The following is a 20067-nucleotide window of genomic DNA, read 5'->3' as shown; positions in this document are numbered from 1 at the left end:
TTTTAAGAGATATATGTCTGATCCACCTATTGAATTTGTAAAATTGAATAATTGAAATTTGGCATTCTCCTAAGTTAGCTCACTCCACAGTCCAAAGTGAAATATGTTAGAAATAAGAGGCATTTTTGAAACTTTACTAGCGATATGGGTATATTTGACCCCAACTTGTAGCAGGAGTGATATATTTGACTACTTTAGCCAGTAAAGGGGTATATTCGATCCTTTATCGTTTTTGTTTTTCCAAAAGAGAGATACATATTTATAGTTGCAATATTGCACTCTACAAGTAAGTTCTGAAATAACACCTATAATTCCCAATTGTGAAATCACATAAACAAATATGTCGATCTGTAACTCATCATCATCATCATCATCATCAAAAGCATGGATCCTTCATGGCTTGTTGTAGGAGCTGCATTAGCCGTGGCTATCGGCGCTAAAGCTTACCTTAGCCGATCCAGCAAGTTTTGGAGTCGGGTCATAGTTATTATACCCGCCCGTTTTGCTTCAACCCGGTTTCAAGGGAAACCACTCGTTCATATCCTTGGCAAGCCCATGATCCGCTAACTTTGATTGTTAAATTTAATAGAAACCGTGATTAAAAAGATTTAAACAGGAATATCAGAGTTTTCGTCAAAATTTCAGAAATCGAGACACATAAAACTACACAAGACACAAACAGACAGATAAAGAATTATAAAAATTACACCTTAAAAAGTTGCTAGCAAACTCCTGAAATAAACCAAAAGCAACATAAACTACAAAATTTGTATTTCTAATTATGAGTTTGCGTTAAAATAATTTTCTATTTTCATAGTTTCGATTAAATTTAACCGTCAGAGTTTGTATATCTACGGAATATTAAAAGTACTCATTTTTTGAGAAACTTAAATGATCAAAATTGCTCAAGTAATAATTTAGGGATGACTATTTTCCTCAGTTTATCCGAAATCCCATCCCAATTTCTCCAAAACTACTCACTTTTGCGCTAGAAAAAAAAACATACACATTATTTATTTATTTTTGATAACTTGTTACATACACATTTTTTCGTACACAAAACTTAATTTTTTAGACATACACGTCTGAGCCACCTGTCAAATTACTCCCTCTATTTTAATTTATATGAATCTATTTGATTGGATACGATATTTAAGAAAAAGGGAAGATTTTTAAAATTTATGGTTTAAAATAAGCTTTAAAAATTCGTGTGACCGTAAATCATTGAATTTATTTCTAAATTAGAAAAGAGTTAATTCATTTTGACACGAATTAAAAAGAAATAAGTTCAAGCAAATTGAAACAGGATTACATTTGTATAATTTCAATATTGAATTATGCAAGTTACTTCACTCCACAATTAACATTAATAATCATTCACAATCGAATTTGCACACTGAAATAACACCGACAAATTCCCAATTGTGAAATCACATTAACAAAAATATGTCCATCTGTAATTCATCATCATCATCATCTAGCTCAACAAAATTATGGATTCTTCACGGCTTAGCTGTTGGAGCTGCATTAGCCGTAGCTATCGGCGCTAAAGCTTACCTTAGCCGATCCAACAAGTTTCGGAGTCGGGTCATAGGTATTATACCCGCCCGTTTTGCTTCAACCCGGTTTCAAGGCAAACCACTTGTTCAAATCCTTGGTAAACCCATGATCCAGGTAAAATTCAAATTATATATACTTATGAAGAATTTTGAAATGTTTATATTTGTAATTTGAGTCTGAAATGGGGAAAATTTCAGAAATGTACAAGTTGGTCACTTACATTGCAATAAAATAGCCCAAAACTTACATTACAAAAAATAGCCCAAAACTTACATTACAAAAAATAGCCCAAAGATATACAAACATATACAGGCATATACAGACACTTATACCAACATATATAAACATATAAGAAGGTAGAGAGAGAGAGAGCACCAGAGAGAGAAAAGTTCGGGTCATTTTTTTTGTAAGAATTAAAAAAATGGGTCAATTTTGGTAGAATTGTTACCCAATTAACATACAGTGTAATTTTTTCATTAAATAAATGGGTTCACGATTGAATACCCTAGGAAAGCCCATGATCCAGGTACTTCTAGAGCTGTATGAACTTCAATTTGAATTATGTATAGTTAAGAAGAATTTTGAAATGTTTATATTTGTAATTTGAGTCTGAAATGGGGAAAATTTCAGAAATATACAAGTTGGTCACTTACATTGCAATAAAATAGCCCAAAACTTACATTACAAAAAATAGCCCAAGATATACAAACATATACAGACACTTATACCAACATATACAAACATATAAGAAGGCACAGAGAGAGAGAGAGCGCCAGAGAGAGAAAAGTTCGGGACATTTTTTTTTTGTAAGAATTAAAAAATGGGTCAATTTTGGTAGCATTGTTACCCAATTAACATACAGTGTAATTTTCTCATTAAATAAATGGGTTCACGATTGAATACCCTAGGAAAGCTCATGATCCAGGTACTTCTAGAGCTGTATGAACTTCAATTTAAATTATGTATAGTTAAGAAGAATTTTGAAATATTTATATTTGTAATTGAGTGTGAAATGTATGGTAGAATTTTCTCTCTTGATGAGTGGGAGTAGAAGTACATTGAACTTAGTGACTCCAAAATTCGATATGATTAGATCTACCCTTGGTGATCAATGGTGGAGCGGAAGTCAGGATTTTCACTGATATAAAAAAGTAAACGAAGAAACCCTCAGGGGTTGGCCTGGTGGCAATTGACTTGAGCCTTGGGGTGCTCCCTTTCAAGGTCTCAAGTTCGAAACCCGCTGGGTGCAAACAATTTCTGAGGGCCATCGGACTGGGGAAACCCTGAATTACCCGTGGTGCACTTGCGGGAAACTCCTTGCCGAGGGCCTGTGCACCCCCGGGATTAGTCGGGGCTCAAAGAGACTCGGACACCTGGCGCTAATCAAAAAAAAAAAAAAAGTAAACGAAGAAGATAAGGGATTCCAACTTTACTACATATACAACAACAACATACCCAGTGTAGTCCCACATAGTGGGGTCTGGGGAGGGTAAGATGTACGCAAACCTTACCTCTACCTTTATAGGATAGAGAGGCTGTTTCCGATAGACCCTCGGCTAAAAAGAACGTAGTCAAATGCAGAAATGTAAGAGAAATAAGACAGCAAAATATGAAGATATCAAACAAATAATGTAACACAGTAATACACACATAAGGATAATGATCTACGCGGCACCATAATAAAAATAATACTACTAAGAAAGAGCAGAAGAGGAGATGGAAAGGCCAACTTTACTACATTTACATAAAAAATAATTTTGACCTTGATTTATACAATATAATAGGGATCCGGATGCCCTTTGCGTCCCCCCTAAGCTCCGCCATGATGGTGGTAACCCGTCCCTACGGAAAGATTCATGCTAGGCGTCATTACTTGCTCTTTCACAGTATAATACGGTTAATAATGAGTTCAGCTCCCAGTTTCAATATATTTGTATGGCGATTGGCGCATGATAATTTCAAATTGGTTGACTGGAAAACTGAATGACTCGCTCGTCAAGCAGAACTATTGGAAAAGAAGGTGATTATTGTCTTTTCTGTTGATTGTTGATAGAGCAATGCGTAGTTCTGGTTTGTGGACCTTATTGAAGTGGTGGAATGAAGCGTAAATTGAGGCTCGTAAGAACATTGAGAAACTTGTTCCGTTATCCACAGAGTTTTGGACCGTGCACAATTGACTCTTGCGGAGGTTATTAAAAAAAAAAGGGAATAGGAACACTGAGAAACTTGTTCCGATTTTAAGGCTTTGGGTCCAACAGAGGTCAAATCCTTTGATAAGAGTTTCTGATAATGTTTTTAGTTTCATGCCTGCCCCGGTATCTGGTAGAGATCCTAGAATTTTTGTAGTTTTCGTGCATATTAATGATTCTACGTGGCATAGCTCCAGAGTCCAGACCCATGCCTCTTCCCTTCTTTATATTGGTAGCGGGATGTTTAGTCACTGAAGAAACTCTACTAATGCCTAATGAAACATAGGTTACAAAATCAATGTTACAACAAAAACATCTCTTTGAATACCCGAGAATGATGCCAGTCCTGAGTAAATTATTGGTTTGCTTTGACTACTTAAAATAAGGGATCTATTATCGTCACGTATAAAATTTCTAGATCCACTTATTGCTTTTGGGAGGTGCTTTCCTTGGCAACATTAAGATCCCAAAAATCCGGAAAAACTTCAAACTAGTCAGAGGGTTGTAAATTTTGGAAATTTGTATGTCATTCTTGCTATTTCTCTCTTTTACCATTACCCTTGGTGAAGCTTTGATCAAGAAACAGTGTGATTGCCATCATTTTCTTGCTACAAGAAATTGACACCCTCACCATATTCAAAATCTTAATGCCGCAGAGAACATGGGAAAGGGCAAAGCTTGCTGAGACATTGGATGAAGTTGGTATGTATCCATTTCACTTGCCTTGATGCAACTATAACTTAGCCTATTTTTCCTTCCCATATCCACCATCCCCTCCACCAATAGAAAAGAAAAAGAAAGTGTGTGTGCGCAGTTTTGGAAAAGGGTTATTGCAGCTGCTTATTTGGTTGGCTGTTTGACAGTTGTGGCAACAGACGATGAAAAGATAGCTGAATGCTGTCGGGGTTTTGGTGCTGAAGTGATAATGACTGCTGAATCATGTAGAAATGGTAAACATGATGCCATTTATTTTCTCAATACTCTTTTTGCAACTTCTGGAACTTCAGTTTGTGAATAGCTGAAGGCCTGATGCTTAGTTGTTAACTTGTAGGAACTGAGCGTTGTAATGAAGCTCTTCAAAAGCTTGCTAAGAAGTATGACATTGTTGTTAATATACAAGGAGATGAACCTCTTATTGAACCTGAAATAATAGATGGCATCGTCAAAGCCCTGCAGGTTATTTTCCTTGGTTCTTTTCTTAATGATGATAAGAATTGTCGTTATTCTTAGGAGATTATCTAGATATTTTAGGGTATTATCTCATACAGATAGCCATGAGATGTTGGGGAACTAATTGACCATGAAATTGGATGTTACATCATATCATACTTCTTTTTGATAACTGGAGTTTACTTTGTATGAGAATTCTCATTGAATCTCCTCTCTTCGTAGCTTAGTCTTTTGGGCTTTAAATGACTAACAACATTACTCTATGATTTGTGCAGGCTGCACCAGATGCAGTCTTTAGCACTGCAGTAACGTCCTTGAAACCTGAGGATGCATTTGATCCAAATCGTGTAAAATGTGTGGTTGACAATCGTGGTTATGCAATATATTTTTCACGAGGGCTTATTCCTTATAACAAGTTAGTCCATTTTTTCTCTGAGAAACCCTATTGCAGTGGCCGGTTATATCTTCCGTTATATAACCTGATCTACTTTTGCAAACATTCAGGTCAGGCAAGGTTAATCCTCAGTTTCCTTACTTGCTGCACCTTGGGATCCAGGTATCAAGTTGTACAATTTTGGTGCACCTATCAACTAGTTTTTCTGCAAAAGTTTATCTGGTTGAATGATAGAGCGTCTCTTATTTCATTCTAGAGTTATGATACAAAGTTCCTGAAAATATATCCCGAGCTAACACCAACACCATTGCAACTAGAAGAAGATCTTGAACAGCTAAAGGTCCTTGAGAATGGATACAAAATGAAGGTAACATACCCTCCACATCAAAGGTGGATCCAGGATTTGAAGTTTATGTGTTTCTATAACGATCTGAAGTTAATATATAAAACTGAGTTCATAGTCACATATTTATTAGATATTTAATGAATTTCTTAATATATACACAAGTCTACACAAAAGCTACTGGGTTTCCGTGAACCCCTATACTATACACTAGCTCCGCATCTGGCCACAGTTGTATATTCTTATGCTAAATATCTATGTTTGAATGACAAGGGAAATTCTTATTAACCTTTCCAACAATTTTTCTTCTTCTGATTTGTTTGGTTAACTATAGTTTCTGATTTTTACTTGTCAGAAAGTTGTTGTATATAACTGCATGGATCTTTTTTTTTTTTTGGGCAGGTGATAAAAGTTGACCACGAGGCTCACGGTGTTGACACACCAGAAGATGTAGAGAAGATAGAGCGGTTCATGCGTGAGAGGAATTTGGCTTAGAGCAAAATGAGTTATTTTGATGACTTACATGACTCCTATAGCTGTAAAGGTGGAGTTCTTTGGTTTCAATTTGCACTTGGATTAACACGTCAATTATCTTTCAGAGTTAAAATTTGTGAAGAAAAAAGAAATAGGAACTTGCTGTATAATCCTGCAAATAGTTCATATTTTAGAGTTTTGGTGTATGTTTCACTTACGTATCCCTTGTTGTGGCAAAGGTTGTGTATTCTTAATTCTTTCATACTTTGTAGTTAATTAATGTGTATTAGTTAACTATGGTTTAGTGATAACCATATTTGTGAAGAGACGTGTCATGTATTTATTGGTTGGTGTAAACACCGGTGCGGATAAGTATTTACTCCTATATGTGTATGTTGATCAGTTTGATAGTTTCTCATAAAAAAAAAAAAAAAAAAAAGTGTGTGTTGATAGTTGTTGAGGTTGGGGACACCTTTTGAGAGCTATTTTGAGGTACGTTACTCTTTAGTATTTTATATGAGTTTGGACAATATTTTCTGCTTGGTTTAGTCATTGGTAATATCCGAATGCGGTGTTGGGATTATTTTTTCATTGTGGGCTGTGTAATAGTATGCAAATAAAAGTGGGCAATTTGCAGGATTGTCCTTCGCTGGGGGTGGTCTTTAATTTTGTCCCTCAAATTGGTGGTAATTTGGTCCTTCGCTAAAAATCTCTTGGTTTCGGGTTCGAAATCCTGCTCAGTCAAAAATTTTTAAAAAATTCGCAAGGTAGAGTTTGGATTCGCAAGACAGAGTTTTGCCTTCAAACATCTGCCTTGCGAAAATACATGTATATATATATATATATATATTTTTACTGAGCTTGGGCTCGAATCCAGAACCTCGGAACATTAGTCGAAGGATAAAAATTAAAGACCACCCCAAATGAAGGGCAATCCGAAAAAAAAAAAAAAAAAAGAGAATAAAAGTGCAATGGTTATATTCGCAACTCCCCACTTGCTATCGAATGTTGATAACATACTGATAAAAGATTTATGACATATGGAGATATTTATATTAAAATATTTTCTCCGTCCTAATTTAAGTGTCTTATAGCTTATTTGGCCCAACTTATTAAGTGCTTATTTTTTCCAAGAAGTAAGGTGTTTGGCCAAGCTTTTAGGAGAAACTAAGTGTTTTTGGGGAGTAGCCGAAGTAATTTTTTAGAAGCTAAAAAAGTAGCTTCTGTCCAAAAGCACTTTACGAAAAATACACTTAAAATACTTTTTAAAAGCTTGGCCAAACACAAACTGCTGCTCAGAAATACTTTTTAAATTAATTGGTCAAATACAAACTGCTTTTCACCAAAATAAGCTGATTTTAAAAGCTTGACAAGCGAGCTATTAGTTTGACTTGGCACAAGTTTAAAAAATAAATCTATGTATGTAATATATTAAAATGTCATTTAAATTTTGTAATTTTAAACTTATCATGTAAGATATTTAAATTGTCAACTTATAATAAGAAACCGAGAGAGTAATGCTTTTGATAATATGACAAACAAATTTAAAAAAAAATCATAGGAGATATTATTCTCGGAAAACATTGTACCCACGAAAAAAATAAAATTGTGGAGGCATATATAAAAGCCACGTGGAGGACTGAGCCTCATCATGAAAAATCTCCACAAAACTCTACTCAGCCACAGACCTCACTCTCTTCTCTCTGAAGAAAAGTATCACTACTCTCTCTCTTTCTCTCTTACACATTGCCATATTTCACTCTTTACTATACTATTTTCAATGGCTGGTGTGTTGGAAACCATTGCAGTTCCACGCGCCTCCGTTTTCACGTCGGCGCGTGCTGATTCTTTGGTCTCTGGTTGTCGGTCCAACGTAAGTTTTTCTCAGTTCAAAGGACTTAAGGTGCAAGTTAGTCAGTCAAAGGTTTCTTTCAGTTCACGTTCAAGTTCTGTTCGACGTGGTGGAAGAATTGTATGTGAAGCTCAGGAAACTGCTGTTACAGGTGTGTTTCTCTTTTCCTCGTTTGTCTTAGTTTGACTTGATATACATACTACAACATACCCAGTGAAGTCCCACGATGTGGGGCTTGGAGGGTAAAGTGTACGCACACCTTACTACTATCTCGAAAGATAAGGAGACTGTTTTCGAAATACCCTTGGCTCAGGAGAAAACATGACGAGAAAAGGTCAGATAAATACAAATAGCCTAATGAAAGCGAAAAAACCTTGATAAAGCAGTTTGAGAAAAAAGAAACAGTTGTAATAAGATAGTCAAAGTAAAAGAAATAACATATAGAAAGTACTTAACAAAGTTTAATAAAATTAAGAACGACAATTGAAACTTACAATATTAAATACTCCATCCTATTCCAACAAATAACATACATTAGTCTGTCTCAAAAATAACATACATTTTTATATTTAGAAATAATGAAATGATTTACGAACACATAAATATGACTTGTTTTAGACTACAAGTTTCAAAAGTCTTCCTTTCTTTTTTAAACTCGGTGCCTGGTCAAATTATATAACATAAATTGATTGAGACGGATGGAGGGAGTAATAAATACCGACCCTCTGTCCCAATTCATGTGACATCTTTCCATTTTAGTTAGTCCCAAAAGGAGATAACTTATTATATTTAGTAACCATTCAACTCTAAATTTTTCATTTTATCTTAATGAGTTATAGCCACCCAATTATGTATGGCTTATTTTAAACCACACGTTTCAAAAGTATTCTTTTTGTTCTTATATTCTGTGCCCAATAAAACACCTTCATATAATTTGGATTGGAGTATTTCATAACATTTGTGTGGGTGTAAATATTTGAAATTTAGGAGTCTTAAACATATCCTAGCATTTTAGTGACTAAAAACTTTCTAATTAAGAAAATATTGAAATGCTTTAGTTTTTTCAAATGGATTAATAAGGAAAGAATTTCAAACAAATTGAAATGAAGAGAGTACTTAAATGGATATTTGTTTTTAATTGTGATGCTTCAGGCCTTAAACTATAGGTAGAATGTTTTCTTCTATGAATAGTGTTTTACTTTGAGTAATCATTTTCTCTATGAGTTTTTAGTACTATTATCTAGATAAGGCATGATGATAGTGATTTGCTGATATTATTCTGAGTATCAAATGTTGACAGTTGAAGTAAGTGATACAGAGCAGGAGTTGGAATATGTGGAAAGCAAAATTACACAACTTTAAAGGAAAATATGGAGAATTTTTTAAAATAAGATTACCAAAGATTGAAAAATGATTCTATGAAGGAAAACACCTTGCAGGGAGCTATAGAAAACACAATCAATCTATAAATATATGTGTAAACTAGTTCCAAGGCATTCAACTTCTTTTTTTCTTTTTAATAATGGTGGTGTCTAGGCCAACTTGCACACACCTCGACATTCCTTCTAGTTCTTGTTGCCTCCCGTCAGCATCAGTGGCGGATCTAGAATTTTCATTCAGGGTGTTAAAAAAAAAAAAAAACTAAATATACACTGCAATTTTTTGCCGAGGGTGTTCAAAAGTTAATATATGCACGTAAACACAGAAAATTTATCCTGTATATACACTGTAATTTTTTGCCGAGGGTGTTCGGGTGAATGTTAGGTGTGGAATTGGCCAAACAAGTCAATTCTTTTGTTCACATAGTCGTGATGTAAGCGCTTACCTCATAATAGTTGTGATGTAAGCGCTTACCTCATCATAGGAAATTCATTCCTATAAATAGGTAGCTTATGGTTCATTTGTAAGATATCATTAAGATCATTTGTTATACACATCCCAAGAGAGGAAAAATCTAAGAGAAATACTCTTACTGAAAGGCCTAAGTAAGAGAAGGTCTTTGAGAGAATTTTCTGTGGTAAAATTCTTGAGTGTAATTGGGATTGGGGTTGTGAGGTTGAGTGTTGTAAACACTTGTAATATTTCTTCTTTAATAAGATCTGCAGCAGCAACGTGGACGTAGCTCTCACATTGAGGGTGAACCACTATAAATCTGTGTGTGTTATTTATTCTTCGCTTACATCACGGCGTAAGTAGGTTCTGTCTAAGGAGGTTGGTATTTAAGTGGTCCAGCTGTGACCCTCCAATCTTTCCTAGGAACCTGCTTACAAAGGTCGGATTTGGGATTTAAATCCTAACAACTGGTATCAGAGCAACAGGTTGTGTTGTGATTTAGAAACGATGGGAGGCGAAGATGGTACGACGCACGACATCGGTAAATTCGATGGTACAGATTTTGCGTTCTGGAGAATGCAAATTGAAGATTATTTATATGGCAGAAAGCTTCATGAACCTCTGAGTCCGAAACCAGAGGAGATGAAGCAAGCAGATTGGGATCTCCTCGACAGACAAGTTCTGGGAGTCATTCGACTGACGCTGTCGAAGAACGTTGCTCACAACGTGGCAAAGGAGAAGACCACCGCAGATATGATGAAGGTATTGTCTGACATGTATGAGAAACCTTCGGCAAATAATAAGGTATTTCTCATGAAGAAACTATTTCATCTAAAGATGATGGAAAATGCTCATGTTGCTGCACACATAAATGAATTCAATACCATTGTAAATCAATTGTCATCGGTAAAAATTGATTTCGATGATGAAGTACAAGCTCTAATTTTGTTGGCATCCCTACCAAATAGTTGGGAGCCAATGAGAGCAGCGGTTAGTAATTCTGTCGGCAGTGACAAAATAAAGTTCAACGATGTTAGGGATCGTATCCTTGCTGAGGAGGTGCGCAGGACAGATTCGGGAGAGGCATCGACGAGTTCTGCTTTTAATGTTGAAAACAGAAGCAGAAATTATGACAGAAACTACACCCGAAATAGGGGCAGATCGAAGTCAAGGAATGGCAGGGGTCAATCCAGACCAGGACGAACACATGAGTGTTGGAACTGTGGAAAACCAGGTCACTTCAAGAAGAACTGCAGGGCGCCAAAGAAGGAGGATAACAAGGGGGCTAGAATCAACGCTGCTACGGAAGACATTGGCGATGCGTTGTTGCTATCGGTTGACAGCCCAATAGACTCTTGGGTGCTTGACTCAGGAGCGTCCTTTCATACCACCCCACATCATGATATAATGACAAACTACGTGGCTGGGAATCTCGGCAAAGTTTATTTAGCCGATGGAGAGCCGCTAGATGTTGTTGGCACGGGAGACATTAATTTGAAGATGTCAAATGGATCCTCGTGGAAGATTACAAAAGTTAGACATGTTCCAAAGCTGATGCGAAACCTGATCTCAGTAGGTCAGCTTGATGATGAGGGATATGATCTCAACTTTGGTAATGGGTCTTGGAAGGTGGCGAAAGGTGCTATGGTAGTTGGCCGAGGAAAGAAGATTGGCATTCTCTACATGACGGCTAGCTGTCGTGATACTGTTGCTGTGGTTGACAACACAAAGAAGACAGATTTGTGGCATTGTCGGCTGGGACATATCAGCCAGAAGGGGATGAAGCTGTTGGTGAAAAATGGCTTAATTCCGGAGCTGAAGACGGTGGACCTTCATACGTGTGAGAGCTGCATTCTCGGAAAACAAAAGCGAGTAAGCTTCTCAAATGCAGGCAGGGAGTTGAAGGTCGAGAAGTTGGAATTGGTGCACACAGACGTGTGGGGACCTACCACTGTCCCCTCCCTTGGAGGATCACACTACTACGTGACCTTCATTGATGATTCAACCAGGAAGGTATGGGTTTATTTTATGAAAAATAAATCCGATGTGTTTAGTGTATTCAAAAGATGGAAAGCCATGGTCGAGAATGAAACAAACCTCAAGTTGAAGTGTTTGAGGTCCGACAACGGCGGAGAATACACCGATGGTGATTTCAAACGGTACTGTGCCGATAATGGGATCAAGATGATGAAGACTATTCCTGGAACGCCGCAACAAAATGGAATAGCCGAAAGAATGAACCGAACGTTGAACGAGCGTGCTCGGAGTATGAGAATACACTCTGGACTGCCCAAGACATTCTGGGCAGATGCAGTCAATACCGCAGCCTTCTTAATTAACCGAGGACCGTCAGTTCCCTTGGATTTCAGAATTCCAGAAGAAGTCTGGAGTGGCAAGAAGGTAAATCTTTCATTTCTGAAAGTGTTCGGTTGCTTATCATATGTTCATAATGATGATACGGCTAGAAGCAAGCTTGATCCAAAATCAAAGAAGTGTTACTTTATTGGCTATGGTGACACCGAGCTTGGGTACCGATTTTGGGATGAACAAAATCGGAAGATCATCCGAAGCAGGAATGTTGTCTTCAACGAAGAGGTACTGTACAAAGACAAGCTGCAAAAGAATTCAGAATGTCAGGACAAGGAATCGGAAATAGTCGATTTGAGGGACTTTCCGACACCTGAGCCGCAGCCAGGTACAACCGAGGCAGAGGAACAAACAATCCGAGAAGGTGCTGATGAAAATGCTGATTCTGAAACAAATGAACAGACGCCAATCACAGAACTGCGTAGATCATCCAGGATCAGGAAGCCGCTTCACAGGTACTCTCCATCCCTCAACTACATTCGACTCACTGACAGAGGGGAGCCGGAATGTTATGAAGAAGCAATGCAAGTCGATGAATCGACTAAGTGGGAGCTGGCAATGAAGGATGAGATGGATTCACTATCGGCAAATCATACATGGGAGTTAGCCGAGTTGCCAAAGGATAAGAAGGCATTGCAAAACAAATAGGTTTATCGGATAAAGGAAGAACCCAATGGAAGCAAGCTTTATAAAGCAAGGCTGGTTGCAAAGGGATTTCAACAGAAAGAAGGCATCGACTATACGGAGATCTTCTCTCCCGTAGTCAAGATGGTGACTATCAGAACTGTTCTTGGGCTGGTAGCAAAGGAAAATCTACATCTGCAACAGATGGACGTGAAAACTGCATTTCTTCACGGTGATCTAGACGAGGAAATCTACATGCGACAGCCGGAGGGATTCAAAATCAAAGGAAAGGAGAATCTGGTGTGCAAACTTCAAAAGAGTCTGTACGGACTAAAACAGGCTCCAAGACAGTGGTATTTAAAGTTTGACAGCTTTATGAAGAAAGCTGATTTTTCAAGGTGCGAGGCAGATCACTGCTGTTACTTCAAAAAATTTGAAGACTCGTACATGATACTGCTACTCTATGTCGACGACATGCTAATCGTAGGAGCAAACCTACAGGAGATTGATCGGTTGAAAAAAGGGTTATCAGAAGAGTTTGCAATGAAGGATTTGGGAGCTGCAAAGCAAATCCTTGGGATGAGAATCGACCGAAGCAAGGAGGGCATCAAATTCTCACAAGAAGAATATGTGAGGAAAGTTATCAAAAGGTTTAACATGCATGATGCCAAGCCAGTCAGCACTCCCTTGGCTGGACACTTTCGGTTGTCAAAGGATCAGTCGCCGACAACCGAGGATGAGAAGAAGCAGATGGACAAGATACCTTATGCATCTGCAATCGGTAGTCTTATGTATGCAATGATATGTACAAGGCCAGACATTGCACATGCAGTGGGAGTTGTCAGCCGATTTATGAGCAATCCGGGAAAGCAACACTGGGAGGCTGTGAAGTGGATATTCAGATATCTGAAAGGCAGCTCGAGTTCAGCTCTGTATTTCCGAAAATCAAAAACAGGGTTGCAAGGGTATGTTGATGCTGACAACGGTGGTGATATTGATAGCAGAAAGAGCACATCCGGGTATGTTTACACCTTCGGAGGTACTGCAATCTCTTGGGTTTCCAAGTTGCAAAAGATAGTAGCTCTCTCTAGTTGTGAGGCTGAGTATGTTGCTGTGACGGAGGCCACAAAGGAAATGATGTGGCTACAATCTTTTCTGCGGGAATTGGATCAGGACCACGAGGGAAGTGTGCTATATTGTGATAGCCAAAGCGCCATTCATTTGGCAAAGAACCCGGTTTACCATGCTCGAACGAAGCACATACAACTCCGGTACCATTTCATTAGATCAGCTTTGGAAGATGGAGCGCTAGTGCTTGAGAAGATCGCAGGGAGTCAGAATCCAGCAGACATGCTGACAAAGGCAGTGACGATAGACAAACTGAAGCTATGCTCAACTTCAGTTGGCCTGCACGAAGTATGAAAGTAGGAAAGAGCTGCTGCATCGATCAAAGTGTGAAGACAAATTAAAATTAGTCTTCAAGTGGGAGATTTGTTAGGTGTGGAATTGGCCAAACAAGTCAATTCTTTTGTTCACATAGTCGTGATGTAAGCGCTTACCTCATAATAGTTGTGATGTAAGCGCTTACCTCATCATAGGAAATTCATTCCTATAAATAGGTAGCTTATGGTTCATTTGTAAGATATCATTAAGATCATTTGCTATACACATCCCAAGAGAGGAAAAATCTAAGAGAAATACTCTTAGTGAAAGGCCTAAGTAAGAGAAGGTCTTTGAGAGAATTTTCTGTGGTAAAATTCTTGAGTGTAATTGGGATTGGGGTTGTGAGGTTGAGTGTTGTAAACACTTGTAATATTTCTTCTTTAATAAGATCTGCAGCAGCAACGTGGACGTAGCTCTCACATTGAGGGTGAACCACTATAAATCTGTGTGTGTTATTTATTCTTCGCTTACATCACGGTGTAAGTAGGTTCTGTCTAAGGAGGTTGGTATTTAAGTGGTCCAGCTGTGACCCTCCAATCTTTCCTGAGAACCTGCTTACAAAGGTCGGATTTGGGATTTAAATCCTAACAGTGAACACCCTCAACAACACATAGATCCGCCCCTGGTCAGCATAGGTTACTGGATAACTTTGCCCATCAACGTTTGGCCAGATGGGAAGAAATCATCAAGTGTTTTATGGGCATTCAACTATATTTTTGAAAAATGAATCTGTCATTTTCGGAACAGAAGCAGAGGAAAACTAGCAGTAATATTTGTTATCAAAACCTGTGTTCAATAGTTAAGTCAATTAAGCTTCTCATTCTAACTCGACTCGGAGCTTCTATTACCTTATAAGATATCATTGGAATTCTTTATATGTCATTTATTGAGATAAGGTTATTCGGTAATATGTTAAAATTCGTTATACTCATTATCTTGCATGAGGATTACTAAAGAAGAGGTATGTTTTGGAACAACATAGAAGCTTGTATATTGTCTCAAGCAGCTTCTTTGTCAACTTCCAGACGACTATGAGTACTTTGCATCTTGAGTAAAAGCAATTACTCCCTCTAATGCAAAGTATGTGAAGGTGTTTGACTGGGCACTGAGTTTAAGAGAAAAAGGGAGACTGTTGAAACTTGTGGTCTAAAATAAGCCAAAAAATTTTGTGGTTATAAATCATTTTAGTAAAATGAGAAGTTTGAAGTTAAATTGTTACTAAATATAGAAAGATTTCACTCTTTTTGGGATTGACTAAAAAGGAAAGAGTGTCACATAAATTGGAACGGAGGGAGTATGTAATATGTTATGTATGACGTGCCTTTTCTTTGATTTTGTGTGACTACTTCAGATGTCGGAAATGCATGTGGTTAGCTTTGCAAGAGTCTTTATGCTTCACTCTTCAGTAAAGTGAAGCATCGATTGCGATGTTACGCGAGTATAGGGATTGCATTAGTATCTAAAATTAATAATCCTTAGTTGGAAAATGAGATCAGATGTAGTAAAATTTGATTTTTGGCTTCTGACTAAATAGGATGTTTAAGATATTTGACGCATCAACTATCTTGGGCAGTAATTTTATTTTTATTTTTTTCTTAGTTTTAGGTTGCTTTGGTATTAGCATGATTTGCTCCTAAAGATGCATTGCTTCTGCAGAATTTCCATAATTTACCAGCTTCTCTTTTTGTGTTAACATGTTTTTGATGGAAAATGCAGCTGGTGCTGTTACTGATAAGACATGGAAGTCACTTGTAATCGAGTCTGATTTACCTGTCCTGGTTGAATTTTGGGCTCCATGGTGTGGTCCATGCCGAATGATCCACCCCATCATTAACGAGCTAGCTCAAGAATATGCCGGCAAGTTTAAATTCTTCCAGCTGAATACAGACGAAAGCCCCTCCACTGCAAGCGAATATGGGATCCGAAGTATCCCAACCGTCATGATTTTCAAGGGCGGAGAGAAGAAAGACGCGGTGATTGGCGCAGTTCCCAAAGCAACTTTGGCAACCAGCATTGAAAAGTTCTTGTAGTAGAATGGTGCACACACGCTTATAGATACGTTTGTAAGAATTTTTTGCTGTTTCTCTTTTCTTTATGTATATTCTATTTTTGCCTTCAATGCAGCTAGAATATAGTACTTAATAAACCTGAAATGCTTCAGTATAAATTCTGGAGCTATGTTTCTTCTTATTTCAGCATTATGTTAGTAATTTAATGTTTCTCACGTGTAGAATACACTGGTATATTCATTTTCAGAAAAAAGAATACTGTGGTATATTGCTCTACACTTTAAGTCATCATATCTGAAGTAATATCCAATGTTTATTCTGATGGAATGAACCTTACACATTTGTCATTGTATAATTTGCTTTTAGCCAAAAACTTGTACATCATCTTGTTCAGTTCCCTGAGATTGCATTGTGAATGGAAAATGAATGGATGTTCCACATCGGACGAAAGAGTAGAATTTGTTGGGTATAAATTGACAAACACTTCTACACTAACTTTGCAAGTTGGAAAGAAGGCAAACCCTCGCAGCGTCGTTAACTTGGCCTCGGATATGGTTAAATGATCTGACTGATTGATTAATTTTTGCTTGCCCCAGTATTTTTCTTTCTTTCTATTTTTTATTCGCACCAGCGCCCAAGAAAATTTCGAATTCCAACTATAGCACCCTAATTTGGCATAAAATTTCGGATGAAATAATGTAGTGACTGGTTGATTGCACAAGAAAAGGCAATCTTATTAAATAATAGTTTTAATAAGTTATGTGGAATTGAATGTGTAACATGGATACATGTATTAGCAAAATAGGAATTAAACTGTTTTAAAATAAAAATATCTTCAACGTAAATTTTGTATATCAATGCATTAATTATTAATTCTAGCATGATAATTTATTCATTGCTAATCATCGCATAACAATTTCTTCATTATTAATCACGACATAAATACTTCACGCATTATAATCATCACATAGCTAGTATGTGAACCAAACTAGCCCCACATGTTAGCCCATATTATACGACACTTGTAACTTTTTTTCTTTTTCTTCCAAGCATATTACATGTAGGTTCATAATTGATAAATTTATTGGACACTTGTACTTGTGCATTATAATAGTCTCCAAGACCTTAGTTTAGGTGTGCATAAGCTGTGTCCAAATATCAGGCTTATTGGAAGACAAAAAAAAAAGTCTAGTTTTTCTTGAATTTCTTGCGTGTAGAGTAATGCCCATATTTCTCGCTTTATTTGCGGTTGAGAAAACATTTTTCTGTTTTTAAATACACGCTCAATTCATTGCTTCTTCATTTTCTTCCTTCAATTTCTCTTCCAATAATCACTTCTAACGGTACATTCTTCATTTTCTTCTTTCTTAATTTGCATTGTATGTCCCAATTTATGTTGCACTTTTCGAATTTCGAGATGCAAAAAACTTTTTTTTTCTTTTTCTTTTTTGACCGTAATCGTCTCTGGTATCTTTTAAATATTTTTGAATTGTCATCATTGATTGGGATTTATAGTATTTTTTTTTACTTAGTTTTCAAATATGTAAATTTTATTTCAAAAAACTTGAAAATTATGTGCTCGAATTCAGGGTCATCTGTCTAATCATTGGTAGGCCGGGTTAGCTAGTGCTTGTGATGGATGGGAGGTAGACAGGTAGTCAGTGGCGCATCAGGATTTTCGTTCAGGGGGTTCGAAAAAATAACAAAAGCTAAACATAAAAAAAATGCTCCCCCTAGGTTATCGAATCTTAGACGTTGGAGAGAATTTTGAATACCCTGAATCACTAGAGCTAACCTTTTGGATTTATTTAGGGTATTCAAAACTTATATATATATATAAAAAAAAAAAAAAAGCATTCCGGTGCACTAAAGCTCCCGCTATGCGCAGGGTCCGGGGAAGGGCTGGACCATAAGGGTCTTTTGTACACAGCCTTACCTTGCATTTCTGCAAGAGGCTGTTTTCACGGCTCGAACCCGTGACCTCCTGATCACATAGCAACAATTTTACCAGTTACGTCAAGGCTCCTCTTCGTATTCAAAACTTATATATGTACACAAAAACTGAAAATCTACCCTATATATACACCGTAATACGTTGGATGATTGATCTCGTTTGATGGGTATTTTTGATGCTTCAGATCGTTTATAGGCCTTTATGTCAATGGCCAAGGGTTCTGGTATTGTCAATTGATTAAAGTTTAGTCAATGATTTTAATGTATATTATTTAGATTCTTTTTGTGAAAGGTAAATTATTTAGAATTGGAATAAATGGATCTGAATAAAGGTAAATGGATATAAAGGATTGTTTAGTCAACCTTAACTAGTTTGAGATTGAGTTGTAGGTGATTGATTGAAGCATTGCCTATGCTTAAGACCTATGTGGTGCTAGGACTTTTAAAAAACGTTGTCGGGTGTGTCCAGATCTTCCAAAAGTAGTGCATTTTTGGAGAATCCGACATGCGTGAGACAATATTTGGAGAGTCGAGAAACATAGCTTAAGACCATAACCATAGCTCTCATCATCAGTTATTCTCAAAGTCCAGATGTGTGAATATCAGCTCTTCACTTTGATGCTTATTTCTTAGATGATTTTCAAAGAAATATGGTCAGGTGGTTGATTTATTTCTGATTTTCCCCCGTCTTTTTAACAGATTCCATGGCTCTAGAACAATCTTTTGGTGAACCTACGATCAGTTTTGGAACTGATGAAGATATTTCCCTAAAGAAGAGGAACTCCGTTCCAGTTCCAACGGCAAACTCTGGAAATATGATGGGATGTTTTGATTGCAACATTTGTCTTGATTCTGCACACGATCCTGTAGTCACCCTCTGCGGTCACCTCTACTGCTGGCCTTGCATTTACAAGTGGCTTCAAGTTGAGAACTCTGCCTCGGGATCAGAAGAGACGCATAAATGTCCAGTCTGCAAATCCCACATCTCAAACTCCTCACTGGTACCTCTATATGGCCGCGGGACATCATCAGCAGAATGCGGATCCAACGAGTCCCAACTTGATGTCACCGTACCTCGCAGGCCTCAAGGAATTTGGACAACAACCACACAAGTTGATACATCATCACCTTCAACTTCTCACGTCCATCAACAACTTCATCACACTTCGTTGTATTATCCACCACCCTCGATTCATCACCAATGCTTTTGGCGGCTATGCAGCCATAGCTCCGTCTAGCTTCGGAGGCACTGCAATGACTCGGTTATTCAGCCCGATGGTCGTGATGTTTAGTGAAATGTTCCTCGCAAGGATGTTGGGGGGCTCAGATGCAAACTCGTTTTACCCCATCCCGGGAGGCGGTGGTAGCTCTAGAATGAGAAGGCAAGAAATGCAGGTGGACAAATCTCTTAACAGATTATCCATCTTTCTCTTCTGTGCCTTCATCTTGTGCCTTCTCCTATTCTGATTACACCTGTTATATGCTTCTTCATCATTGTACAGACGTACAAAATTATGTGACTGTGCCCTATACCTATGGACGGCCTATTGAAACGCATAGGTGGCATCAGCAGTCAGGCATGTAGTTGATAGATTTTAAAAAAAAAACTTATAGTGATTAAACAGAAAAGGCTATATATACCTTGCAAAGGTTGCTTATATACTTTCTGTGGCTTTATTCCCACAATTTATTTACATCTTTTCACTTTGCCTTGGTGTATTCGTGTTGAACGAGTGCGATATGAATATAGATACTTCGCGTGAATTATTCGAAATACATGTAAATTTAGCAAACGCAGTTGCAGTTAATTTTGTGGCGGATACTTATATAAGAGGATTCATCATGAATGGACTAGA

The 20067-nt window shown here is 37.4% G+C and overlaps 2 protein-coding genes and 1 pseudogene across 3 annotated transcripts; all 3 read left to right on the top strand.

Annotated features, from left to right (window-relative positions):
* Positions 1-1348: 1348 nt before the first annotated feature.
* On the top strand, positions 1349-6540 carry LOC132628785 (3-deoxy-manno-octulosonate cytidylyltransferase, mitochondrial). 2 transcript variants are annotated; one of them, XM_060344554.1, is made up of 8 exons: positions 1349-1674; positions 4406-4451; positions 4613-4699; positions 4801-4925; positions 5195-5334; positions 5424-5475; positions 5570-5680; positions 6059-6540. In XM_060344554.1, exons 1-8 carry the CDS (start codon positions 1447-1449, stop codon positions 6149-6151), a joined length of 882 nt encoding a protein of 293 aa, XP_060200537.1. In that variant the 5' UTR covers positions 1349-1446; the 3' UTR covers positions 6152-6540. The 2 variants fall into 2 exon arrangements, with proteins under 2 accessions (XP_060200537.1, XP_060200542.1); XM_060344559.1 differs by having other exon boundaries at positions 1635-1657.
* A 1258-nt stretch (positions 6541-7798) lies between these two features.
* Positions 7799-16534, top strand: LOC132628779 (uncharacterized). The gene is made up of 2 exons (XM_060344547.1): positions 7799-8133; positions 15966-16534. The coding sequence occupies exons 1-2, from the start codon at positions 7911-7913 to the stop codon at positions 16277-16279; spliced, it is 537 nt and encodes a 178-aa protein (XP_060200530.1). The 5' UTR covers positions 7799-7910; the 3' UTR covers positions 16280-16534.
* An 896-nt stretch (positions 16535-17430) lies between these two features.
* Positions 17431-19918, top strand: LOC132639512 (E3 ubiquitin-protein ligase RMA3-like; annotated as a pseudogene).
* Positions 19919-20067: the final 149 nt, after the last annotated feature.

The sequence above is a fragment of the Lycium barbarum genome, chromosome 1 (assembly GCF_019175385.1).
Source record: "Lycium barbarum isolate Lr01 chromosome 1, ASM1917538v2, whole genome shotgun sequence".
NCBI lineage: Eukaryota > Viridiplantae > Streptophyta > Magnoliopsida > Solanales > Solanaceae > Lycium > Lycium barbarum.
This window is presented reverse-complemented; position numbering and strand designations above follow the sequence as displayed.

Coding starts and splice junctions, on each gene's coding strand:
- LOC132628779 (XM_060344547.1), top strand. CDS start 7,911: ATGGCTGGTGTGTTGGAAACCATTGCAGTTCCACGCGCCTCCGTTTTC. Junction 8,134..15,965: donor TCAGGAAACTGCTGTTACAG/GTGTGTTTCTCT, acceptor TGGAAAATGCAG/CTGGTGCTGTTACTGATAAG.
- LOC132628785 (XM_060344554.1), top strand. CDS start 1,447: ATGTCCATCTGTAATTCATCATCATCATCATCTAGCTCAACAAAATTA. Junction 4,452..4,612: donor TGAGACATTGGATGAAGTTG/GTATGTATCCAT, acceptor GCTGTTTGACAG/TTGTGGCAACAGACGATGAA. Junction 5,681..6,058: donor AGAATGGATACAAAATGAAG/GTAACATACCCT, acceptor TTTTTTGGGCAG/GTGATAAAAGTTGACCACGA.